At 35.1% G+C, this 27,733-nt stretch overlaps 1 protein-coding gene across 1 annotated transcript; it reads left to right on the top strand.

Annotated features, from left to right (window-relative positions):
- The first annotated feature begins 455 nt into the window (after positions 1-455).
- Positions 456-27,722, top strand: LOC129807223 (cyclin-dependent kinase 5 activator 1). The gene is made up of 4 exons (XM_055856338.1): positions 456-1,784; positions 13,033-13,170; positions 18,752-18,957; positions 22,119-27,722. The coding sequence occupies exons 1-4, from the start codon at positions 1,080-1,082 to the stop codon at positions 22,258-22,260; spliced, it is 1,191 nt and encodes a 396-aa protein (XP_055712313.1). The 5' UTR covers positions 456-1,079; the 3' UTR covers positions 22,261-27,722.
- Positions 27,723-27,733: the final 11 nt, after the last annotated feature.

Here is a 27,733-nt window from a genome sequence, read left to right as displayed (position 1 = left end):
TTAATGTATAGAGAACTTTAATTAGTTCTTTCTTGACCTCATCATTATTCATTAATTAGTGACCAACGTTGATTTCACAAAAGTTTTCTTCCACTGTGGGTAACATTATCGAATTATGGTAGCCTGAGGGTTGTTCTGGAGGGTTGACCCTGGAATGCAAAGATTTGTCTTGGATTGCGGGCATTCTGCATCTCGCAGGGACTTTAAGAGGCAAATGGATTGATTTTGGGGATTTGTCGCACGGTATCAGGGCAAGAAGGGGTGACTAAATATCGATCGACTGTCGTCATACCATCGCATTGCCACCATGCGCATCGGTATCCCACCCCCTGCGCATTCAATGGCCAAAATTGCGCTGCTTGGGATGTTGGGGACAAGAGCGCCTGCGTCACCCCGCAATCGATTGCGCGCCTCTCGCGGGGACTCCTGTCGGATCCGACCGAAACCTTACCTTTTATACGGAGAGCAAAACACGGAGTGGATAGAAGCAATCGGAGCTGTGTCCTCTTTGTGGCGTATTTTGTACTATAATTGGATACACTGGGAGAAACCAAACTAGGGCTCTCCCCATTTGCCTTGTACAAGCCCAAGCGTTTCTGGGACAAACAGGGCTAGGAAAAAAAGTTCTCAAACTGTGAATAGTGTGAAATTTTAGTGCAAGTGCTAAAGTGATGGAATTTGTGGGTGAGACGCAAATTCTATAGGGATTTTTTTCAGCCATTCATAGCTACTGCTTACGCCCACACTCTTGTTCCTTTGCGACCCACAATCGAGCCTCCAGGACAGTGGCAGAGAAATCAATCGAGTGATTTTCTCTGCAAAAGTCCAGAATATCGAGGACCAATTTCTCAAAAAAGGTAAAGGACATCCCTAGTGGCTAGGGTGCGAAAGAGTATTTTGGGATTAAACCCTTGGTCTGCGCCTGTGTTTGTGTTTGATCCCACGGAAATCGCCAACGCAAATGATTTTTTGCTGACGAGTCCGCCATTTGAAGGAAAATTTCCCCAGGTGCCCTAAAACGAGGCATCGCAACGGATTTTTTAGGACAGACCCCAAGCAGGATCACGACGCTTCGAACTATGGGCACAGTATTGAGTTTTTCGCCACGCGAAAGGCGTCCCGTGTACTCAACACACCATCACGGAAGTGGCTTGAGCTCTGCCGGATCGGCGGACTTTGCCCTGAACAATTTCAGCTACGAACAGCTGAATAATGTTCGCAACAGGGAGAACAACAAGCCATCTCAGCCAGTGCCTAACAATGCCACCGTTGTTCTCGTGGGTCAGACCCACAATCACACCAACAGCACTTCCAGTGGAGTGGCCAATAATACCAGTCTCCTGGGTACTGACAGTGCGCGCATTCTGTCAGAGAAGAATGCCCTGGAGAAGAATCTCAAGAAGCACTCACTGTTTATCAATGCGCTATCGTGGAAGCGACTGGCGGCAGCATCGCATGGGAAGAAGAAGTTGGACAATAACAAAAATAAAGCCGCCAATCTCCCAACAGCCACATTCCGAACACCCCTTACCGATGTGATTCATCCCCTTGTTGCGGATAAGAACAAGAATATCCAGCAGCAGCCGCAGCAGCAGGTGTTTTTCACTCCGGGTGCCCCAAAGGCACTCCTGGCCCTCGATTTGGTGCGTGCCAACAACACAAATCCCACTCAGCAGCCCGACAAACTAGCCCCCAAGCTGCCACTATCGCTTCCCCTGTCACTCCAGACAGCCGCCGTTACACAACCCCAACATAGCCATGGACCGAGAAAGACTGTCATTCAGGTGAGTCCTGGAATTTACATCCATGTATCTTCCTCTATAAAGCAACCCCCGCACCAACTAGGTTTCAGGCCAACAAAAACACCCACAACTGAGGTCGCATTGTAATTGGGGGTAAACTAGTTACACAATATCCTGTTGCAGAGGCATACTAAATATCGCACGGGGCTATTGTCTATTTTTGCGTGCTGAAAATAATAGACTATTCCTGGGGCTGCAGCGAGACAAGAGTTGCGCAATTTTGAAATAAGAGAAGGAAGTTAGTGGGTATATTGGTTGGAGCTTGGGTCATTCTAAATAAGTGAAAAGCATTTCATGCTATTTTAATAAGGTTTAAGGTTCCTAATGAAATATGATGGCTATGATGCATAAGGATAGTAACGCTTGGACATAAACACTTTCTCAATTGTAAACATGGCATATTGCAAGTCACTGCTTAGAGTCTTGATCAAAACATACAAAACCTAATACCTACTTAATAAGTAATTAGTTCAAAGACGATCGGGATCTAGAAAAATTTGATGCATTAGGGGAAACTGGGGCACCACCAAATACGGGGTACTACCAAACACTAATTTTTATTTCTAAACTACTTGGAATATCTCGACCATTCCTTCAGTGGACAAGCATCCCTATAGAGCCTATAAATTCCTATAAGTCTTATCCTCTGAAGTCGAATATCCGATTAAAAAGTCACAGTGTTTGGTGGTACCCCGTGTTTGGTGGTGCCCCAGTTTCCGCTAAGCTTGATATGAATGAAATTGGGTATAGTCAGGCCCAGGCCTGAATATGACCTGACAAAAACTTTGAAGGTGAAATCAAAGTGGATACCCAATAAGCCAAAATCGGAAACTAGAATGAAGCATTTTAGTTAAGATACATTCTAAACTGAAATTAATTTTGATGTCATCAAATCAGTTTTTAAAGTGGAAGTATGCCTATATAAGTCTATAGACTATGCTATTAATTATTTCAAGTAACTATATCGTCAGTTGGATTAGCAACTGTGCCAACTGAATTTGTTTTGTGTTTGTATTCGTTGTAAGCGACACATCGCTGCGTAGCATTTGCAGCGAATGCAGACACACAGCAAATGCAGTTAGCACAGTTGCGGATCCAACCGGACGATACGTATTATCGTGTTAAGATCCCTAATACTAAACATAGTTTAACAAGTTGGTTTGACGTTCAAGACACACTCAGACAGTGAAGCGAAGCCTTTGAACATTTCAAAATGATAATACTTGTTTCCGACTTATGACTCGGTACCACTTGTAACCGTGACATTTAAGAATACTTATTTCAAAGTTTCGTTTAGTTCGGTATCATCAGCAACATCATTTTCAATCGCTTATTCCTGTTTTGGTTGCGAGTCCATGACACCCAGCACAGGTAGCCCATTCCTATCGATCCTCCGCCCTACGCCACTTTAGGAAGATCTTTAGTTTGATCTTAAGTCGCTCCAAGGCAAGGTTCTTAATTTGATTCAGTCGTCTTGTCCTAGGTTTGTCCCGAGGTAGAGGTCCCTCAATAATGGCTTGCATAGCTTTTCTGGTAAATGTTTCTTCATTCATGCACTGTACATGATCATTGTGATCTCTCAACTCAAAGAAGCAACTCCGTGACTTTAAACTTCGTATGAAAAGGTACGTTCTCACTCGATCTCGACGAGTGATTCCCTTAACCGCCCGGAGGTACCTAATCTCGACAACTTGTACTCGCGATCTTATTTTCTTGGTCATTACCCAAATCACATGACCATAGGTGATAATAGGAATAAACGCAGCTTTAAAAACCGATAATTTAGCCGAACAACTAAGCTTGGCCTTCCTCACTACGCTTCTACCAAGCTCCCTCATTATTACAGAAGTCTGATCGATCTGAGACGAGAATTCTGAGTCTATAGCGTCCATTCTATCATCACTTTTGAATAACACCCCGTAAATAACATACTTGAACTACTTCACCTTTTTCAATGAGACTCCATTAACATCTATAGTGTTAGTTCAATAGACTTAAGTCAAGTGGTTGGGGGCTATTATTGCAGCAGCGTTCATAAAAACTGACCTCTTAATCCACGCAGACAGTTCATTTTAAACTGGGTCAATCTTGTTTCCCGTGAGAAAGATCAGTTTTGTTAAAACGTTAAATAAAGTTCCTTGATAATTACATTCGGATCCGCTCCAACGGATATAGCCTGGTTATATCCAGACTTTCTGTTGGTGTCATTATGCGCTCTTCAGTTCTTAGTTCCACCTTAACTCCGTGTCGATAACTTACTTTATATCACAACTCCTTGTGCGGTTCACTATACGCGTAGGGCTACTTTATAAATATTACGGTAACCTATTTCAGATTTTGGACGAGCGTCAGTGAATATTGTATCACCTGTATTCTTTCTGTCGAAGTTTATTCTTGATATTACGGAGGCAAAGATCCTGAATACGGATCTCACCTTAAATGCAATTAGGGGTATAGAATTCCTCTTTTTATAAGGATCCGCAATATGAAAAAAGTTGGATTGCAAGTTGGATTGGTCTATACGAATTAAGCAACCAAATACTTGGTTTCGGAAATGCGCAAAACCAGCAAAACCTCAATCGTTGCACTACGCATCATTCAATTTTTTGTGTGTTTATTCATTTGTCCGTATTGAATTATTTACGCATTGGATAATTTAGTGATTTCTTAACCTTTTAAGAGAGAAAGGGCTAAAAATTAGGAGTCCAAACTTAGGGGTTTAGAGTAAAACGTAACTTTAGACGGCCGTAGAAAAATTTTGATTTAGGGCAGAATCACATTGACAATAAAATGCTCGTTGTAGCCTCGCCGTATTTCGTTTATTTACACATTTTCTTTGCAATTCTTATGCAAATATTCCATTACCGTATTACCTTAACTTATACTCGGGGTGGCACTAGGTGAAAATAATGTAAGAAAATTGAAGAACTAAAACGAAAATCCGATAAACGGCGAGCTAAAAAAACTGTAAGAGAAATTAATCGTACAATTTTTTTGCTCACCGTTTATCGAATTTTCGTTTTATTTCTTCAATTTTCTTATATTATTTTCACCTAGTGCCACCGAGTATGAGATAAGGTAATACGGTAATCCAGAATTTGTGTAAGAATTGGAATAAAAATGTGTACATTAACGAAATACGGTGAGCATTTTACTGTAAATATGATTCTGCCCTTAAGGCTACCGGTGACACAACCATCCTTATGGCCTAGACACATTTACGACTTAGGCCGAGAAACGACTTACTGAAAAATTATGGAAATGTAGATTAATCATTATTTCGAACATAATTTCGCTAAGCCATCTCTCGGCTAATCCTCAGGTCTGTCGAGACCCTTAGAGAGTTAATGAAATCCTCAAGTCACCTGCAAATGCGAATCCTGCTTCCGTACTTCCTTTACTAAGTTTCGTTTGGGACTTGTAGCAACGCTTGATACAAGAGATAGAACATTTCCTCTTTGGTATCCTCGTCATATATCCAATACTATTCACTTCAAACTACACCTAAAGGGATAGTTTTGTTAGTATTATGCTAGGGTATTCTTTGTGTATATCCCTTTAACCAGGGGGGTGACATTAGCTCTGAAAAATGCGACCGGTTTTAGTGTAATTTTCTCCCTGTTTTCGTACACATTGCACGAGATATCTCTAAAACTACATAGTTTGCCAATTTAGGGTTTTCGGTTGCCTCTCAGTTATTAAATTGGCTTTTATCTTGTATAAGTATTTTTTGCTAATTCATTCTACAATGACAAAAAACAGCTAATAAACTCAAAAGTTTGTTCGGCTCGCTAGAAACATATGGGAAACATAGGAAATGTCATGCCCCTGCCTTTAACAATCCCGCCATAGTACGGAGAAACAGCAGTACCTATGTTTTTCAAACAAAACTCAAAGAAGCTTTAAGTAATTGCAATATCCTTCTTTCATTGATTGTGGAGAACTGATCAACCCTCTTGCAAGAGAAAATCCCTCACGCTTTCATTGTGGCTTCCACAGCGTCTGCACTCAAGAATCTCATGAAAATTTTAACAGGACACAGTTTACGATGCCATTTTTCTCCGAATGTGACTTGTGGGGTTGGTGAAATTGAACCCCTACGTGTGGGAGCATGTGAGAAGCAGTCGCAAATCATCACTTCCTTCGAGGGTGACTCTGCCAGCTATCCAGCTGAGGGTGTCAGAAGGTGCAACATTCTTGAGCACTTGGTGAAAATGCGAAAGGCGTGGAAGAAAAATTGATGGAATTCCTTTACAAAAAAAAAAATAACTTCTCTGTGGGGTTTCTGGGAGTTCACCCTCGCTGTTCAATCAAACAAAATGCATCCTGTTCGCACTGACGCGGTGTGAATTGCTGAGGGATTGAGATCCAACCCTCACAGCTTCGCGTCCCAATGGAATTGAGCCCGAATACCATTTGATTTACGCCAAGGGTTTATCTTAAGGGATGCATCTTGTGTCTGAATATTTCATGATAACGTAATTAAATTCAACTTCATGTTTCATTTGTTCATTCGGCCAAAATGCAGGGAGGACGGTAAATTGACAGTAATAAAATTGACTGTCACAAATGAGTTCGAAGGTGGATATTTGGACCAAGAGCCAACCACTATAGTGGTTCAAGGGGATTCTAGATCAAAATAAACATAGACACTAGGAGAGATAAAGTGGGTCTTCCGCTGAAGCAACCAAAATAGAAACACCCCTTGCTTCCGGTGCAAAAAATTCCATTCATGGGAAAATTCAATTTCCATGTTAACCTGGCGATGTCCTGCTGCGATATTTGGTTATCGCTTCAAATGCAAAATAGGAGTCTCCCCCATTTCATAAAATATGTTAGAAACGATTTCCCTTTATCCACCCACAAGACTTCCATTTCCGCATGTCTCTATTTTTATGCACAATTCCCCTTATCTAACCAGAAAGTGATTGATACTATTTCAATTCCTTTCAATCTAATTTTAAGTGTCTATCACTACGTAATATTACAAATGTCAGAGGTGTGTCCCATGTTTTCCCTTCTCATTGAATTTTTTTTATTTAAAAATAACAATACGCCGAAGTGTGATACAATTTTTAATTCAGGGTCATTAGAGACAGGAGAGTAATTAAAGAAAAGGAAATTTAATTGCCAAGGTATATTCCTTTTCCTGCAAATGTTTTTATTACTTTTAACAGCCAAATGTGTTTTTCATAACTCCTTTGTGTCCTTAGAACTATAGGGTAAGTGTACCAAATTTCGGCATAGTTGCATGCAATCGTCAAAGTCTTATGTTTGAAATGTAATATTTTTAATACAAATAGAATTAATTTGTTACTGTTTTTATAAGGAGTGTTCCTTGGAACCTTTTATTCAGTTTATAAGTCTTTATTTTCTCTAAATTCACTCTTAATACATACTAAAATGCATAAAAATGTAGACATTACATTTGTTGCCTATTTCGGCCACCTTCATTTTCACAGTTCCTTGCCCTTCTGGAATTCTTCTAATGTCTTTTTTAGGTCATCTTGTTTGTCGAAGCGACATTTTTTGTTATTTTTCCATTGTATTATTTCTAGAGTATGCAAAAACTAAAAATTCAATGAAATTCGAGGAACAAAAAATGTGGCCGAAATTACAAGCTGGCCGGAATTTGGCACACTTACTCTATGTTTTGTTTTAATTGAAAAATCGCCTTACATAGGGTAAATGTGCTAAATTTCGGCATAGTTGCATGCAAGCATCAAAGTCTCAAGTTTGAAATGTAATATTTTAAATACAAATTGATTTTTTTTTATTTTTTCATTTGTAAGAGTATTGCTTGGAACCTTGTAAAGAGTTTACCGTCTTTATTTACTCTAAAATCATTCTTAATACATTTTAAAATGAATGAAAATATAGACATAGCTTTGGTGCCCTATTTCGGCCACCTTCATTCTCATAGTTCCTTGCCCTTCAGGAATTCTTCCAATATCTTTTTCACGTCATCTCGTTTGTCGAAGCTACATTTTTCGTTATTCTTTTGCATTGTATAATCTCTAGAGTACATAAAATCTAAAAGTTCATGGAAATTCGAGGAACAAAAAAGGTGGCCGAAATTGCAAGCTGGCCGGAATTTGGCACACTTACCCTAAACTACAACCCGTGCAATTTATTATACTTTCACTCAAAAGATGATTGCATATTACTAATTTACCGTACATTAAAATCTAGGACAGATTTCCAGAGGTCACAGGTGGAAAGAGTTCAACAACTATTATGAGGTTGACACAAATTCACAGTGCAGAAAAGATAATCTGCACAGGTTTAATCGAAAGTGTGAATATAGGGATGGTATAAATTTGCAGCCTTGAACATTTATCCTGGAAATATTTATATAACGTCACACGACGTAATTTACAGTATTTGCACAAAGGATATCAGAGAAAGGTACTCTATCGTATGGAATTAAAGTTGTCAAGCCCATAATTAGAATCTTGACTTACGTAATTCCTCAAGAAATAACGTGGTAAATTGCGAATAGAATTATTTGTTATTTCTAAAACACGTGCAATGCTACAATTTCCCAACGCGTGTGGCATCCATTAAGCTGGACTTAATCAATAATTTCGTACCAAAAGTTTAAGTCGCTTAAAAATGCCTCAAATGAAATTGGTATAATAAAATTATACGGAAAAAGAAACTGCCATAAAAACTCTCAATTGCAATTATGGAGTGTTTGGCATAAAGTTTGAGTAGTTTTTAATTGAAAGTAAATTAGGACTTTTAGAAAAATCAAAAAAGAGAATTTTATTTGTAATAAAACCATCTTGGATTGTAATTCTAGAAAATAACACTTGTTTTCTGAGCATGTCTTTATTTAAAATTTTCACTTGAATTAAATACCAAATACGCTAAGGACTTAGAATAAAAAATTATACGTTCCTTGCGTAAATTTTCTTTATCTACTCTTGCCGCTAAATTTTACGATAGGGGAAACTGGGGCACCACCAAACAGTAATTTTTATAAATTCATATCGGTCTTATCCTGTGATATCCAATATCCGATTAAAAAATCGCAGTGTTTGATGGTACCCCGTGTTTGGTGGTGCCCCAGTTGCTCTTAAATATATTTTCAAGGATCAGCTTGAATCTATTTGGTGGGTATTTTGGTCTGAAACGTTACACTTGTAGCCTGTTGACTTATGGCTTCCTCTCAGAAATCTTCAACCCTTGTTTCTAAATAAATGATTTCAAAATTCGTAAAATTAGGTATATACACAGGGTAGCTGGGAAAAAAATGTAACAAGATCCAGAGTTTTCATTTTTCGAAACATATTTTGGTACAAGGATGCTTTTTGCATTTTAAGATTATTTAGTGAAGCTTTAAAAAAAATTGCTTCATCGTTAGTCATCGTCCTTAATGTCGAAAAGGAAATTGAACGAAATTTGAGTCCTATTTGCAAACAAATGGTTCATGAGACGCATAATATCGCAAGCAATCATTAAACAAAAATTGGAAAAAGACCTCCATATGAAGCCTTAAAAATCCCAAGATCGACAAGATTTTATCGATCTTCAAAAAAAAGTTATACTCGATAGAACGAAGAAGAACTTGGCTTGCACGTTTAAGACCAGTTGCAGAATATCATCTTTTCCGATGAGAAAAATTTTCCAATTTCTACCTGAAAGGAAAATCTTACGGTAATTTAGATGTTCGAATGGCCACCGGACGTCGAAGATCCCCGTATTTGAAGGCCTGAACTTCCGTGATGGCAAATTATCGATTTTTACTGGGCCTTTTGTGGCCGCACCGTCAATATGAATGCCAGTGTATTTGGAAATTGTCCCAGAAGGACCCCTGAATTCGTGAGCATACAAAAATTTTGGTAAACGATTTTGTAAGTTCGAACAAAACTCGGCACAGTCGTATAAATCACGCGCCAAAGTAGATTGGTTAAAAACAACGTTTTGTTTTACGATTTTGGAGCACAATGACCTAAACGGTTCCCAGATGCAAAACCGCTTAGCGTCTCCAACACCTAGGACCACAAAAGCTGAGATTGTAAAGAATCTCAGCTAAAATGTCAATTTTTTGTTCAAGGATAGGATTAAAATCCGAGGCAGAATACCAAATATTTTTAATTTTGTGTTTATTCAAAAGCATTTCGTAACAAAATTTAAATGTTTCTGCGAGAGAGCCATAAGCATGAACAAGCCTAAAGCAGTAGCCTCAAGATAGTATTTATGATTTTAAAATTTATATTTTCCGTTTTCATTATCCACCTATAAAAATTCGATTTTATCTTACAATCGCAACCTTATTCTTTTACTGAACAAATATATTTCGGTTTTTGGAAAAATTATATTTTTCAAAAATAATTATTTCTAAATGCTCTTTCCTGATTTAAAATAAAATTATTTGTAAATTTAATTTAAAGTATTTTAAGAGATCAAAAAGATTTTATAGATTTTTTAACAAGTAGATTAACAAGATTAATAAGTAGATTTTGTAAATTCAAGAATTAAATGATGTTAAATATCGTATTTAAAAAAGGTTTACTACGTACCAGTATTAAATATACAAAATTTAACGTCCATACCTTACTTCATTATGATTTAAAAATTTATTAAGGGAATTAAAGCATTTAACTAAAAAACAAAGAAAATTAATAAAAAACACTCAATAAAATTAATGATTGCTCTATTTTTTGCTAATTTGAGAGCCCTTACAGCTAAATCAAACCTGAAATTTAACTTAATACATCTCATTTTATTGTAAGTGATATAAAAATTAAGAATAAGATCAAAGATAAAAGCGTAAACAATCTGTTGGACTCTCAAAATTCATAAAAGTAGTTTCCGTTTTTAGAAATTGACCATTTTTGAGCGAATCGTACACTGAGAAAAAAGAAGGTGCGATTAACATTTTTTCCTCATAACTTTAACACTTTTTAGGTGTAAAAATATATAAACATTTTTTAATGTTAAATTTACACCTTTTTAAGGGTAAAATTAACATGAAAAAGGGTGACTTTAACCCACAATACTCCTAAAAAGGATAATATTTACACCGAATTAGGATCAATACTGCAGGATAAAATTACCATTGCCGGAATGTTATTTTAACTTTTTCGGATTTCTCTCAGTGTATGAATGGACGTGGTATGCATATTAATCTTTTATTATAGTTTTAGAAATGCTGAAGATATAACGTAGGGAAAATTTTTATAACATCTCCCTTAAGATTTTATAGTTTTTATAGTCCCAATTTCTATGGCTAATCTCCAGGTCTGTATTAGTCTTATAGTGCTATTCCAATTAAAATAGACGTATTTTTTAGCACTTTATTGTTCTCATGTACTTTTGCATTATCGACTTTTCTTTGTGTTGGTTCTTGACTCGACTGTTTTTCCAGTCCTCGCCGATTTCCAAAACTAACCAAACAGTCGTGACAAGAACCAATACAAAAATACGTCGACTAGCAGCACTTGAAACATGTTAATTTTTCATTGTATTAATACCATTAAACTTTAAATGAACTAAAGATCATCCTGAAGAAAATGTAGTCCATAAAATTCAACGGTAAAAATAAGGTAGGGTAAGTGTGCTAAATTTCGGCATAGTTGGATACAAGCGCCAAACTCTCAAGTTTGATATAGTATAGTATAGTCTATATATAGTAGTCTATAGTATACTATACTATACTATACTACTATACTATACTATACTATAGTAGTCTATAGTATAGTATAGTATTGTATAGTCCTACATGTTACTTTCTGTATCCTGGGCATGAACCACTAAACTTATTATTATTATTATTATATGTAATATTTTAAATTTAAATTGATTTTTTTATTCCTTCTACTTAAGGAGTGTTGCTTAGAACCTTGTAGACAGTTTATCGTCTTTATTTACTCTAAAATCATTCTTAATATATTTTAAAATGAATAAGAATGTAGACATAGCTTTGGTGCCCTATTTCGGCCACTTTCATTCTCATAGTTCCTTGCCCTTTAGGAATTCTTCCTATGCCTTTTTCACGTCATTTCGTTTGCCGAACCTACATTTTTTGTTATTCTTTTGCATTGTATAATCTCTAGAGTATGTAAAAACTAAAAATTCATGGAAATTCGAGGAACAAAAAAGGTGGCCGAAATTGCAAGCTGGCCGGAATTTGGCACACTTACCCTAAATTAAATTTATGCAAGAATTTCTAATCCTTGATTCCAAATTCTTAGTTCATGGTCTAGGATAATCATTTATCGTCAAATTAGGCTAAATATTCTCGATGATTAGTCTGAGTCTCAGGGCTTTGACCCTTTAAGAACTAGTGGGTCACGAGTGACTCAAAAACTCAGAAAATAGTTTTTCGGTTCACTTGTGATTCACTGGTCCTTCAAGAGTTAACTTGTGGATTTTCAAGATATTTCGATGTATAACCTCTTTCTCAATAAACTCTCTTCTTGTGAGTATAGAACTATAAATTTTGCAATGTGTACATCAATCTTCTTAAATTCAGACAGTTTAACATCTTTATGTCTCAGCATTAAACCACACATCACTAACCCTAAAAACTTCCTTATTTCTGCAATCTCTGGACTGCATAAATGTGATGCATTAATAGCAATTGTCGATGGAGCTTTAACTGCACGGAAGTGTCTTAATGCTTCTAAAGTTCTTCCGGATAAATCACTTCCGCCTGCAGTGTGGGTGGAATGACGGCAAAAGTGTCGAATTATCTTTTTTTCACGTGTTCCACTAATTGAAGACGTGTGAAGACTCGTTGGAGGAAATTTGACCTCAGGAAAAATTAAATTTTTCCCCTATTTGTGCAGTCCAGGGGGGTTCTGCGCCCTTCTTCAGCACACGCCCCAGAAAATGCGACCGATTGTGAAAGCTCGTACATCACGTGTTGAAAAACTATCAAGTGCTCAACCTTGGAATAAATAAATGCTTCTCCGGGTTTTTTTGGGGTGGACTCTTTGGCTTTTGCAGAGGGAGAAAGTTGATGGGGATTTAGTGACACTGCTCCATCAAATATTTCCCTCCATAGGCACACCATCATCGTGTAAAAAGAACCGTATTTATAGCGCGGTGTTCTAGTTTGTTGGCCTGAAAATGAGTGTGGAAAAATCACATAAATTAAGGTGCGAAGTGTCTCCAGAGGCCCATACCCCAGCCTTTTTTTTTGCTCCATGTGCAGAAATTCTGTGCATCGTAAGCAAAATTTTATGCCATTTTACCAGCAATTTTCATAACTTTTCAGGCCTCCACGTCAGAACTCCTAAAGTGCCTGGGAATGTTTCTGCATGATCGCTGCAGAAAACTAAGGGACTTTCAAGCTGGTGACGCTGTTATGTGGCTGAGAGCTGTCGACAGAAGTTTATTGTTGCAGGGATGGCAGGTAAGAATTGTCTAACATTTTCTTACCAATTTCCCCCTCATCCACCCCATCCATTGAATCCCGAATCTGGTGTTGAAGAGGATCTCATGGGAAAAGTTCTTTTTTTCTCTCGCATCTCCCATAATTGAATTTTCAGGCTCCTTTCTTCCTAAGCCTCTAACAGAAAAAAATGGCAAAAAAATCGACGAGAGAAGACAAACTTTTCACAATACTCTGTATATGGAAAGTTCGGCATTTCTTTCCTCACTTCATCTTCCTATATATCCAACTTGGAGGAAAATCAATGAGAGAAAAAAATCCTCAAGTGATACAGAAGACAGATTCATATCTATATGAACTTTCCAAACTACATCTCGAAACTAGAAACTCTCAAGAGTCAACATCATTTCTTATCTAGAATACCAGTTCTTCAAAACAAAAATGTTAAAGTTAAAAAGAAAGAGTTTTATTAATTTCGTTTAGAGATAAAAATTTATATCAAGTGATGTTTTATTGGAAAATCTTTCGAACGAAGTCTTGATAAGTTTTGTGGCAATTTTTTGACAAGATTGCATTCACAATGTAACTTTACCCTATTGGAGTCTCTTGGAGTTCAAACATTTTTTTTAAAATAGTTTCTTAAGTTCATTTCTGATTTTATTATATATATATATATATATATATATATATATATATATATATATATATATATATTTTTTATTGTGCTTTACACTCGAGTCCTTTTCAAGTAATTATATGCTTTGCATTTATGCGGCCACCGCCGTCTTAGCGTTGATGACCAACCTCCAGAGTGAAAACGGTGGAAAACTCCTTCACAGGTTGTATATGCCAATCATTCACAGGATACATAGTTATAGATTTTTATATATATGACATAACAACAATCCCTAAACACCGTTATGCAAAATTTAAATACAGGACCTCAAGGGAAAAGTAGCGACTTAAAATTGGAACTATGGATGACAGATTTCATGAAATTTCACCGTAGTCTCCATCTACAATAGGCGGAAAAACGTGAAATTTCATGAAATTTTCCATCTGGTTCCAATGGAACCAATAAAATTTCATTATTTAGCTGAGAATTTTTATAAACCTATTTTTAGAAGGATCTTCAAATTTTCAACCCGACTGAATTAGTCGTTATCCGTAATGAATCGGTTATGTACCGGTTATATTAATTCATTTTTCTCGGAAATTATTTTTATTTGACTTTATATTTGTTTTCAAGCTAGAGGTCATATATATAAACTTCCGGTCTTCGGTGATCTTTACATTGGACATTAGCTTGAACGGTATTTGTCCTTGTTCTTTTAACCCTTCCACTCCCTCCAGAACCATGTTTTTTTCAAATTTTAAACTCAGATATCCACCTCAGGTATTCATCGGACTATTTACTTTCTATTATCGGATCTATCATCGGACTATTTACTAATTCAGTCTTAAATTGGCTCTCTTTGTATAACGCAAAATAATTGATTCAGGCTAGGAGAGATTTTCCGAAATATTTTGAATGTAGGGCTTTATACGACAAAAGGTATAGGCAAATTTAAACCAATGTAAAACTCAGTGGAGACCGTGGAGGCCTTTAATTTCGAAAGAGGGATGTCGATTTAAAGAATATTCTCATTTACAAAGGGTTATAGGATTTGTATAATTACCTAAAGTGCCTAAAGTCTAATACTTTAGAAAACACAGCTCTGAATGATTTAATTTATATGAGTTTCCCTATATTCCCAGAGCCTTTTCGCTGAAATAAATTATGGATTTCAGAACTTGAATATTTCAATTCAATTTAATTTATTAATAATTCATGGGCCAATCTGTCCTCTGTACAAAGTAAATACAAAACAAGAAAAAATGTAACTTCAAAATGACAGCTCATATGGAGCACGAGGAATGCCTTGCAGCCACAAATCTAAGGATAACCTTCCTGTTTCACTCGCGAGGCAAGCCATTCCAGAAAACGCTCCCTTCAACAAATAGGGAATCGCGGAGAATGTGGCTACCCGAATTAGGCACTCGGAGACACGAAGCCTTAGTAGATGATCTAGTCACCCCAAGGTCCTGGAGATACCGTGGCATACGAATACACAATATCCGTGAGATAAAGTCAATCAGTACACCTTAAGGTCATCTACGTATAAATGATATCCGTAGTAGCGAAGAACCTGCAGAAGATCATTAATAAAGAGTATGCCGGCTTTAGACTGGAGGCTTAGCCCAGTTCCCGAAGGTCTCAAAAATTTAAATAATAAGCAATTTTATTGATTTTTCAAAATCTAGTAGAACAATTTCCATTAATATTAAATCCTAAACAACAATTTCCTGAAATATCGTGCCTGATAAGGAATTAGAGGACTTAAGCCAGATGGCTATGCCTTGGCCTCAAGCCCGTATAAGAACAAGATGGATCGCAAAATGGAACCTTAGGGGACGCCCTGAGAAATGTCATTACATTGAAAGATCTTTCACCAGTTGTGAAAATTTGGAAGCGAGATGCCAAGTATGAAGCAATTAACTTCACTGACACTTCGGAGAAGCCAAACATGTCCTTCAACTTGTGGAACAATAAGTCATGCGAAATGCTGTCAAAAGCCTTTGAGAAGTCCAAAAGGATCAGGACATCAAACAAAGACCCATCCAACGCACGAGCCAAGTCATTACGGAATCTCAAGAGGGCAGATATAGTGATGTGATTTCTTTGAAACCCGGATTGATATTCACACAAGAGATTATTGTCATCCAGATGCAATGCCATCTGATCCAGGAGAATTATCTCAAGTGGTTTGGACAGAGCAGGCAAAATACTGATAGGCCTGAAGTCCGAAGGATTTGTGGGATTAGATATCCTTGGAATCGGGGTCACCAGTGCTCTCTTCCATATAAGTGGGAAAGTGGAGGAAGTGATTATAAAATTATAGGGGAAAGTGGTATGCCTTTGAATGCGGCAGCCTTTGAATGCTTCAATTTTTCTCTTATTTCCCAAAGCTAAAATTCCATTTTGTTAATGGAACTTAATAGAAAATAGTAGTATTAACTATAGTTCACAAAATGGAATTTCAGTTTTGAGAAATAAGAGAAAAATTGAAGCATTCACAAGGTAAAATAATCGGCAGTATCATGCGGACAAAATTAAGGAAAATTCCATCATCCGATGCTGTAATATTTCTGCAACTTTCTGTTTTTCAATTATTCCTAAAAATATTTTAAAGCTACAGAAATTGATTCTCGATGCGTTTCCGAAAGTGGTTTAGAAACCGATGGCAGCCAAAATCCCGAAAGTTCAAAATCTTGAAAGGAATGAAATTATATGGAGGAAAATGTTTAGAATAATTTTGCAAGACCCAGAAAATTTCCCTTTGCCTCCAGCAGCACGGCTGTGCAATCATGGAAGTAGCTGTGATACTTTTAAGAATTCGGGATTTTGGCTTTCGGGATTTCGACTTTCGGGATTTTGGCTTTCGGAATTTTGACTTTCGGGATTTTGGCTTTCAGGATTTTGGCATTCTGGATTTTGGCTTTCGGAATATCGACTTTCGCGATTTTGGCTTTCGGGATTTTGGCCCATTCGGGATTTTGGCTTTCGGGATTTTGGCGTTCTGGATTTTGGATTTCGGAATTTAGACTTACGGGATTTTGGCTTTTAGGATTTTGGCGTTCTGGATTTTGGCTTTCGGAATATCGACTTTCGGGATTTTGGCTTTCGGGATTTTGGCCCATTCGGGATTTTGGCTTTCGTGATTTTGGCGTTCTGGATTTTGTCTTTCGGGATTTCAATTTTCGGGATTTTGCCAGGGACCTTTAGAAACAGTACTTTTAAGCTTTTTTGTAGCATCTAACACTGAACCTTAAAGGACGATTAGAACACCAGTTAGTTTTCTCTAAAGTTTATTCATAATCGAAAAGTAGAAGATCGTGGAAACCTACGATATTTTTGCAAATCTCTAGCTGTTTTGCAAATGTATTGAAAATCTTTAATCTTTCTTAAGCAAAAACCTTATGGTACTAGAAAGTGCAAAAACTACCCCAGTCTTCTCTTCCAAGATTTAAAGTTAGATGTGTCTTTAATGTTGTTTATCGGTTTTATTATTATTGTTCATTTTCGGTCAGTGAAAAGCGTCTCGTCCTAAAAATTTTTAAAAGAAAAAACACTCGAAAGAGTTTTTATTTTATTTTATCCTAATGGGGCGGTAAGTTCTGATTAGCTGGAAAGGCTGGAAAGTTGAATGAAATCTTCGACTATTCCGAATCGGTAACGAACTGGTTTTGAATCGAAAAGTAAGTAAATTTGATCCGAAATATAAACATTTATATTGTTTCCATCAATGTTAAGGGTCGGTTCGGTATTTAAATAAATGGAAGAACTACAGGTAGCAGGGACGTTGTATAAATCGCTTTATTAATTTGAAAAAAAAACTTAACGTATTAGGGACTCAGAGTAAGGATTAGTTAACAAGTAGCAGAAATTCCTAATCTTTGTTTTCTCGTGTTTTTCATTAATTGGCCACGAGGCATAAGGTTTCAGATCAGATTTTCATCTTTAGTATCAAAACAATAAATTTTCCTCTTTGTAATTTGTCACTGTGCCTTGGTTTTGGCTCTTCAAGACGCCTGACAATCTTATGGAAGACACAAGGGAGACAGTTTCCTCAACATATATTCCCTGTGTAAATCTCAATCTCTGTTGGAATGAGGTTTGGTGGGAAAATGTCTGATAATTCTTGTGATAGAGTAAACAGAGAGAGAGAGAGTTCCAGTTGTTCCAGGGGTATGAGTTGTAGGCTGATGAGCCACAAAGACTTTACACGTCTCGTCACTCGGTGACGGCAAATACTCTTTCACATTGAACTGTTTCTGTTGGGGCATGAAATTAGCAACTTTGGCGTGTGGTTTTTTTTCTTGAAGGCTCTTAAACTTGTGACGCAAATATGAAGATCAATAATCCACAATTCACATATTTTTCTTCTGAGGATTTCGCGCCATATCGGAAAAGTTTTTTTTAGTCTGTTTCATCCTCTGCTTGGATATTATGGCCATCCATATAAATTTATGACTTGAAAATTGGTGGTATTTCCATGCTGGAAGTGCCACATAAAAGTCACGAAGAGGCACAAACTTTGCCACTTGAGCTTTTCCCGCTTTTCCCGCTTTTCCCGCTTTTCCTCAAGAGTTGAGACTTCGACGAAGGCCTCAGGAAAGTGTTTCATCAGCATCATACCAAAACTCCTCCGTACATGATGGTTGTTGTGATCCTCAGGGCGGACAGAGAGTTTGATTTTTAGTGGAAAAACACTCTGAAGCTCCCCTTTTTTTCTGCTCACTTTTCATCCTCCAACAATTGGAGAAATTTGCCTGATTTTGCGCATGGCCAAGAGTTAAAATTATGAGAATAATATGTGAGGAAATTGCGTGGGATGTATTATTGTGGATTTTTCTCTTTACTGATGAAAAATCTCTCTCTGATATCCTCTCACACCAAAACACATCAATTTTGCCATTTCTGTTCCCCCTTAAAATAATTCCGTAATTCTTTTTGGTGTCAAAAAAAATCTCATTTGCATTATTTTTCTCTCTGTTCTAGGATGTCGCATTTATAAATCCTGCAAATGTTGTTTTTGTATACATGCTCGTCCGAGAGCTGGTGGATGGAGAGGAGACTAAGGAATCCGAATTACAGGCTGCTGTACTCACTTGCCTCTATTTGTCGTACTCCTACATGGGAAATGAAATTAGTTACCCACTGAAGCCATTCCTGGTCGAGGATTCTAAGGATAAATTCTGGGATAGGTGAGTGTTCATTTATCGAATAATTCCTGAAATAATATGAAATATAAGAAATGCTCAGAATTATTTGTTAGCACCCAGCATTTAGCATTACCCTAAAAGCCAAAGTTAGAAAACTTACGTAAAGAAAACGTAATTATATGTAGGGGAAAGTACTCTCCCTTCGAACGTTCATGCCTTCGAATAATGTGAATTTTCTTTTATATTTCTTAAGAGACTTACACATTTTTATTAAATATTGGTTAGCTTATTATCAATTAATTATATGATGATTATGTGTAAGTCTCTTAGGAAATCTAAAATAAATTCACATTTGAAGGCATGAACGTTGGAAGGGAGAGTACTTTCCCCTATTAGATTTTGTCTTCAAAATTATGTAAACATTCATGTCTTTTATAAATTTTAAATAATGAATTGGAAAATGTCATCAGGTTATACAAAGGGGTTTATTTCCAACAAAAATTACGTTATATCTTTGCTAAAATATGCTTACCCAAGTAGCACGTTACGGTGTAATTGACATTTCAGGCCAAAAATACCAGTATGTGCGGCTTTATTAAGAAAAAATATGCTTCTATTTTTTAAACTCTGCATATCATGTTGTTAGTATGTGTATAAAAGAAATATAATCCAAAACTAATTCTTTTATATTTATATTTCTTTTATTTTATATTTCTTTTATATTATATTTCTTTTGGAAAATAATTCCAAAAGAAATACAGTGTCCGCTTCGTAATCCGGATGATTGGGAGACAATTTGACAGATGTCCGCTTCGTAATCCGGATGGATTTTTTGAATTTGTTCAACGTCTTGAAAATATAATACAAGGTTTTTTTCCGAGAATTAGAATAAAAGTTTTAAAGAAGTTTAAAAGAACAAAATTAGAGAATTCTATGCTATTATACTTCATTTATTGAACAAAAACTTCACAGGATAATTCATTCTCATTGCTGAACACACATGCATACATAACCTCAAAATGCTTTTAAAGGTAACCGTCGATAACTCGTCCGGATTACGGCGATCCGGATTAGAGAGCGGGCACTGTATAATCCAAATGATCCAAACCTTATTCGAACTTGAAGTAGGGATCCGTTCGGGATAAGATGGTATGGAAGTTTACAATACCATTGAGGCCATTTACACCATCACAGTCCTAATGGTCCTAATAAATTCAGATTGAATTGTCCCAAGATCCGAATTTAATCCTTCTGGATTTACATCGTATTTTGGAGATTGAAAAAGATTTTCAGCGGTATGGCTTTTTTATGAGGTTAGAAACAATAGACATATTGTTTTAAACTTCAAAACGGAATTTCTCTTTAATTTCTAGTAACTCAGTGTAACTCTCAGCTACATTATTGTTCAATAGTATTCAAAAATGCTCTTTGACTGTTTCTTAATCGTCTATTATCTAAATTATATCATTTTCTTGTAATATTTGAAAAGAGCTTATGTTTTATCCTTACACTTTTCACTTTAGTCTAAGCTCTTATTTCTTTGAAGGAAGCTGGAAATAGCCAAAAAATATTTGGTGACGATTGCCTTACCGACAATTTTTCGAACATTTTTTGAGAGAAATGGGGCACGTTAAATTTAATTCAATTTAATATAAAGGGTATTATTGGATTTGCCATTTATATTTAAAAAAAAAAAAAACAAAAAACAAAATGAGTATATAAATATCAATATAATGGGATGATGTAAGTGGTCTATTTAAGTTTAAAATTAGATTAATAAGGCCTGTCCTAAATCTATGGAAAAAGATAAACCAATAAATGAAACACCGGACAACAATATCGTACGAATTGTACATAATTGACAAATGCATTTGGCTCTTATGGTGTCTACACACTAAAAGTAATTTTCGTCAAAAATTAATAATAATAATAATGCTGGCACAATATTCCATGAAGGAGCAAGACCTTCCCGCAAGGGGATTTCTAAGCATGCATTATTATTTGTGGAATCAAATGTAGTGAAGCTCACTAGATACAATCCGAACATCTTCAACGCCAGAAAAATTCCTGGTAAGCTAAAGAGGATTCGAACCAGGGACACTTGCATCATAGAGCGAGAGCTATACCACTTGACCCATTGAGTGCCGATAATAATTTCCCGATTTCAATCGATTCTGAACCGGTAGTGAACCGATTCGTAACCGAAAACTATTTTTTATTCGAAATTCAATTATATTAGCCCTAAGTTATTTTAGTCAATGTTTCGAGAGATTTATAAATTTGATCAAATATGTTGTGAACACATAATGAATCGTTTATGAACCGATAAATACTTTTTGTCTGAAAATCAATTTTCAGACAAAAAATCTTCGATCCTTCGAGTGATTTACGAATAGGTTTAAATCCGTTGATAACAGTAAACGGTAAATGAAGAGAATGTACTTTTGAGAGATAGCATCTAAGTCACAAGTTCGAGCACTCCGTAGTAATGCTGGGACGCTTTGTCATCTCCTTTTTTACGAAAAAAATTTAATACACTGTATACAGTATTTTAAGAATACAGTGAGATATTAGATTTTGATTACTAGATAACGTAAAGTTGATAGAAATTCCTGTAGTACTACCTGAGACGTTAGACTGTTCATAACTTCTTCATTTTCCTTATCTGAATGAAATTGCTCTAAATAAAGGAGAGCCGGCATGTTTGAGATATTTTTTTATGGTTTGACTTTAAGCAGGCATTATTTCCAACACTCAGAAAATTATCTCGAAATTTTGTATAGCGCTTAGTGTACTCTCTAATATAGTTTTTATTAAAATAACTCGATTAATGCTTTTCACACATTTATGTAAATAATCAAAGAGTAATCCTCCGCGTCTGAAACATGCAGGCTCTCCCTTCAGCCTTATTTTATTTCATTTTTTTTTATTAAGGGGTTTTCGTCATTATTGGAGATTCCGCTTTATTCAGCCTTAGTGACACATCTTTGGTCTCTGTGTTTCACTGCAACTCTCACAGTGCAGTTCAATGCAGCAACATGCTGCAGAATGCCCTTAGCTTAAGCAATCATTGCAATTTTGTAGTACATTTGGGCAATTAATTTATCTAGGTTAATCAGTTAAAGAAAAATAACAGAGCTCTTTAGGCAATGCTTTGGAATAGATTGAGAATAGTTACTACATCATTGAATCCTTTTCTTCAGGTGCCTCCTGATTGTTAATCGTCTCAGTGGGAATATGCTGAGGATAAATGCCGAGCCTGGTTTCTTCACCGAAATCTTCACGGAGCTGAAGGCTTGTGGCATGAATGCCATCAACAACAATCCGGCCAATGGTGTCGCTTGACGCAGACACCCTCGAGAGGTAGTCGTTCGACTCTCGATTGCTGGTCAGCAGCAGAAATACCAACATCAGACATCGCTCCAAGAGCTCACGAGTGTTGTCTAAAATAAGTTCTGGAGATAAGAGAAATCTCCAAAATTTATGCGCCAAAATGGCAAATGTGCACTTCCATCCAGTTCTTTAGCAAAACAAAAAAGAACACAGGGAGTACCGAAGTTTTCACTTTGATTTGTTGTCTATTCCTTTTCCACCAAACATGAAAACAAAAAAGAAACTGAAACTGCGTCGAATCTTCATATTATTTCCTTGTGTCGTCGTCGTATTGACATAAATGCACTATTAGTGAAAATTCGCACTCAACAAAAGAATAAAAACAAGAAATAAATAAATTAAGAGAAAAGAATCAATTTGAAACACAATAAAGAAAAATTAAATGCTGTGTATCATTTGATTGTTCTCAAGATATGTTCGGCGTTAATTTCAAATTTTTGAAACAAAAATTGAGATAAAAAAACGTTAATTGTGATGAAAGTAAAACCATACAGAAATATTGAATAGAAAGATATTTATATGTGAATATGTCGTGAGATTGTGGCTCTTTCGAAGAGAAATTTTCTATAACCAAAAAAAATTATTGAAAGAGAAATGTAAGTTTGAATATTTCTTATAAAAAAAAATGATAAACAAAAAGAAAAATCAATCGAATACCAACATGCAAATAAAAATCGACTTCCGCGAATAAAATTTTTCATTTTTCTGTTCAAAAATTTCTCGTAGTTTAAAGGAGTGTAGATTGATAGGAAGGTTTTATTGAAAATAATGGATTACATTGAGATGAAATCTTAGAATTATTCGTAGAGGTTAAATGAACACACGTATTAAACATAAATTATACCATAAGTAGATGTAATTGTAAGGGATTGAAAATACAATTTCAAATTGTAAAGGATAACTTTGCAAAAGTCAAAAAAAAAATGTAAGACTCTCTATGTTTCAGTGACATTCCCTGCAACTCAAGCACGACTGCTCGTTGTGACAGTATGTTGCAGAGTGGCTTTCATTTAAGCAATTATTTCACTAAAAATCATTTTCATTGCGCAAATCTCTTTCTTTGTCACATTATACAGTGCATGTGATTTTCTCTAAAGAATAGATTCATGTAAAATATGTTACAAAACATTTGTGTCATTTTTTAGGTAGAGCAAAAAAAAGAAAACAGATGAAAATATTTTCATATAACGAATAATTCATAAATACTTCTACAGTTCAGAGAAAGAAAGATTTTCTTCAAAGTTAGAGAAAAGAATAATTTTCGAGCTCTCCACTGATTCTTCCAAAGTATAAAGAAAAAGTTTAGTCTTATAGACGAAACTCTTAGTAATATTTTATAACTGGAAGTATTGATATTTACACGAAATGACCAAATACTTACATGACAAAACATTAGAAAAAAAACACTGCAATAATTTATTTTATCTAAATTAGTATTACTTGTGTAAAAATTCTTTTCTAATATTCGACACTGACAATTAAAAAAAAACGGTCTAAGATTAAAAATGCAATATTAGACCAGTAAATTTTCATGACAAAATCCTCATTTTTCTCAACTACAGAAATGTTTAATAAATTAAAACATAAATGTTGAAAATACTGATGCTATTCAAGGTGCTTTGAGGGCGATGTTTGTTCCGCTACTGTTCCTTTTTATTTTTTATTTTTTTTTGTTATTAAAAATACATTAGCATTTTCTCATTTCTGTATGAAATGCAAAGATTTATGCGTTTGTAAAATATTGTGAGCTACAATGAATAACTTTTGTTTTGTAAATACGATTTTAACAACTTAGTGATTAAAATCCAGTTATTCCCAGCGCACAATAACCTTTGTTTTGAAAACATATTTTTAACATTTCAGTAAGAGTAAATGAAACTCAGATCTAGTCATCTCGCTCTATCTCAAAGGTAAATTTGAAAAGATGTTTACAAACAAAAGTTATTGTGCGCTCGGCAATATAATAAGCAGCACTCAATAACTTTTGTTAGTCTTATTTGTAGTATTTAAACTACAAATAAGAGCGAGTGAGATAACTAGAGAGAAATTTCACTCCCTCTGTCACTAAAATGTCAAAAACTTGTTTACAAAACCAACGAAACTGGTTTTTGACGTCCCAGTTATGCCCAATGCACAATAACTCTCGTTTGTAAATGTTTTGATAATTCTCTATGAGAGTGAGCGAGATGACTAGAGATTATGTGTCATTTACTCACATTGGAATATCAAAAACATGTTCACAAAACAAAAGTTGTTGTACGCTTGACATTATGACCAGTGCACAATAACTTTTGTTTGTAAACATGTTATGAAAATTTCTTATGAGAGAGAGAGAGAGTGTGAGCTAACTAGATTTCAGTTTTCGAGCACTATGCCCAGAGCACAATAACTTTTCTTTAGTAAACATGCTATTGACATTTCAGTGAGAGTGAGTGAGATCAAAATCTAGTCATCTCGCTCATTCTCGTAGTCAGTTCCAAAAACATGTTTGCAAAACAAAAGTTATTGTACGTTGTTCATTATGACCAGCGCACAATAACGTTTGTTTATAAACTTGTTTTCAAAATTTCCAATGAGAGTGAACGAGATGACTAGATCTAGATCTCACTCACTCTCATTGAAATGTCAAAAACATGTTTACTGAAAAAAAGTTATTGTACGTTGTGCATTACGCCCAATGAACAGTTTTCTTTTTATTTATTGTAAATATGATTTCAAAATTCCTGGGAGAGTGAGCGATATGAATAGGACTCGCTCACTCTCATAGGCGGTTTCGAAAGCACGTTTACAAAATAAGAATTATTGTTCGCTGGGTGTCCAATACCAATAATTTTAGTTTTATAAACGTGTTTCTGAAAATACGCGTTTCTGAAAATAGAGATTTACATTTCAATCTCTCTCACTGAAATGTCGAAAACAGGTTTACAATTCCTGGGGGAGTGATCGAGATGGACTAGACTTAGATTTCTTTCACTCTCACAGAATTTCCAAAAATATGTTTACAATATAAAAGTTGTTGTGTTCAGCTCTTTATAAGGACCAACACACAATAACTTTTGTTTTGTAAACATGTTTTTCATATTTCAATAAGAGTGCATGAAATTTACATCTAGTTATCTCGCTCACGCTCCTAGGAATTGTCAACCTGTTTTCGACATTTCAGTGAGAGAGAATTAAATGTAGATCTAGTTATCTCTTTCACTATTCTAAGTAGTTTTGAAAACACGTTTACAAAACTAAAATTATTAGGCGTTGGACATTCAGTGTATAATAATTAATTTCTATTTTGTAAATGAATTTTCGAAACTGTGTATAAGTATGAGCAAGATGACTAGATCTACAGTTCACTCATTCTGATTGAAATGTCAAAAACATGTTTACTAAACAAAAGTTATTGTGCGTTGGGCATAAGGAGTGTCACACAATAATTTTTATTTTATAAAAATGTGTTTGACATTTCAGTGAGAGTGTAGGCAATTTCGATTAGATGTTTATAAAGCAAAAGGCATTGTATGTTGACCACAATGAACAGCACACAACAATCTTGACTTGTAATCTTGTTTTCGAACCCTCATATGAGAGTGAGCAAGATAACTAGTGTTAGATTCTATTCACTTTTACTGAAATGTCAAACATTTCGTTTGCGAACAAATATATCAATTAATATCATGGTATTATTCATAATTGGCAATGCACATTTGCTTTAGTTTTATGAAAATAATATTTGACATATTAGGCTAAGGTTAGTGAAATCTAGGTCTAATTGTCTCGATTACTCTCATTTGCAATTTTGCTAACACCCACATACGTAACTTCAAAAACAAGTTTACAAAACAAAAGTAATTGTGCGTGCGCCATTACTTTTAGTTTACTTGCCATTTTTGACAAAATAGCAATGATAGAACATTTTTTAATGCAATTCCAAAAACATGATAAAAATAAAATTACCAAGAAAGTATTACGAAACCTACGAAACCAAGCATGTGGCAAGTTAATTTTTTGGAGCTATTTGAAGCCAATTCCTAAATTGATCTCGGACTCTGCTCACAGTGCTCCGAGGAATAAATTTATTTAAACAAAAATTTAGTATATTTATCCCTCCATACGGAAAGGTATCTTGTAATACAGAAAAGCTTCTCACTTTTTTGTTATTTAGTCTCATTTTCGGGAGTACAAAAAAACTCCCATATAAATTTATATCGAAGTATGAGAAAGTGGCTTCAAATGTAAGAGAACTTGCCAGGGGCGTGTACGAAACGATTAAGGCGTATACCCAAGTAGCATTTTTTGACATATCACCAAATTATAGCTTCAAATACTACTTTTATGACAAACATAACCTGAAAGTACATTGAATAGTATTTCTATCTGATGTGTAAAAACACGAAAAAAAAACTCAATACATAAATGTAATAACTCTCAATACAGTTTGAAACATGGAGAAAAGACATCGTGAAATATTCTTTAGAATATTCTATTACATAGATAACCTTAAAGTGATCCTCACAAGATTTATGGAATAAAATTTATTGACATAAATAGCGAAAAGATTGTTCAATATTGTATTTAAAAAAATCTATATATATATATTTTAAATGAAGAAAAAAAACACCTATAAAAAATGTAACGAAGATACCATATTTATTTTGGATCAATTGAATAATGGAAAAAAACTACAGAAAAAAAATCCAAACTAAAGGCGAAAGACATGGTCAAATTGTAATTATTTGATAACGAAGTAATTTCATGTAAAACTATAGTGAAATTTTAACTAGGAATATAATGAGGAGTTATATAAACCAATTTATTGAGATGTAGCAGAAAAAGAAAGTTCTACATGGCCGGTGGTGTGCAATATTTTTTATTAAACCAAATTGTAACATGAGACTGCCTCGTGTGTGGTTAAATAACCAAAAAGAGTTTCAAGAATTTTTCATCAACTTTTACTCTCTCAACTGAAATATTTAGTTGTCCAAAAAAGTTTTATTTCGAATAATTTTCCTGAAATTTTTCTCAGGTTTCACCACCACAAAATAAACTTCTCTATTTTGTCCATTAGAAAAACAAATTATTTACCAGGAAATTCTGTATACGTAGTTATATAACCGAAACTTCTGTTGAAAAACAGAAAATGCAGAAAAAAATTATAAATAAACTTTTTAGTCTGATTTCTCTACTTCAAATAAAATTGTTATATCGAATTAGATGAAAAAAGAGAGTGAAAGGATGTGAAAAAAGGGGTCAAACCAGAAGAAAAACTCCTTGTTTTTCTCCTCTTATACATCAACATCAAGAGTAATAATAAGGAAAAAAGATGAAAATTAATTGCAATTCTTATTTGTTTCGGATAAATTAATGTAAAAGGAGAAACTATTTGCAGATTGTAGGATAAATAAAATGAAATTTCATAAGAAGCAATGTTGTT

The sequence above is a fragment of the Phlebotomus papatasi genome, chromosome 3, assembly GCF_024763615.1.
Source record: "Phlebotomus papatasi isolate M1 chromosome 3, Ppap_2.1, whole genome shotgun sequence".
Lineage (NCBI taxonomy): Eukaryota > Metazoa > Arthropoda > Insecta > Diptera > Psychodidae > Phlebotomus > Phlebotomus papatasi.
The sequence above is the reverse complement of the archived record's forward strand: the minus strand, read 5'-3'. Positions and strand labels throughout refer to the sequence as shown.

Bases quoted from the DNA above. Each gene is read 5' to 3' on its own strand.
- LOC129807223 (XM_055856338.1), top strand. From the start codon at position 1,080: ATGGGCACAGTATTGAGTTTTTCGCCACGCGAAAGGCGTCCCGTGTAC. The intron at 13,171-18,751 runs GTAAGAATTGTC...TCTCTGTTCTAG, and splicing joins TATTGTTGCAGGGATGGCAG to GATGTCGCATTTATAAATCC. The intron at 18,958-22,118 runs GTGAGTGTTCAT...CCTTTTCTTCAG, and splicing joins AAGGATAAATTCTGGGATAG to GTGCCTCCTGATTGTTAATC.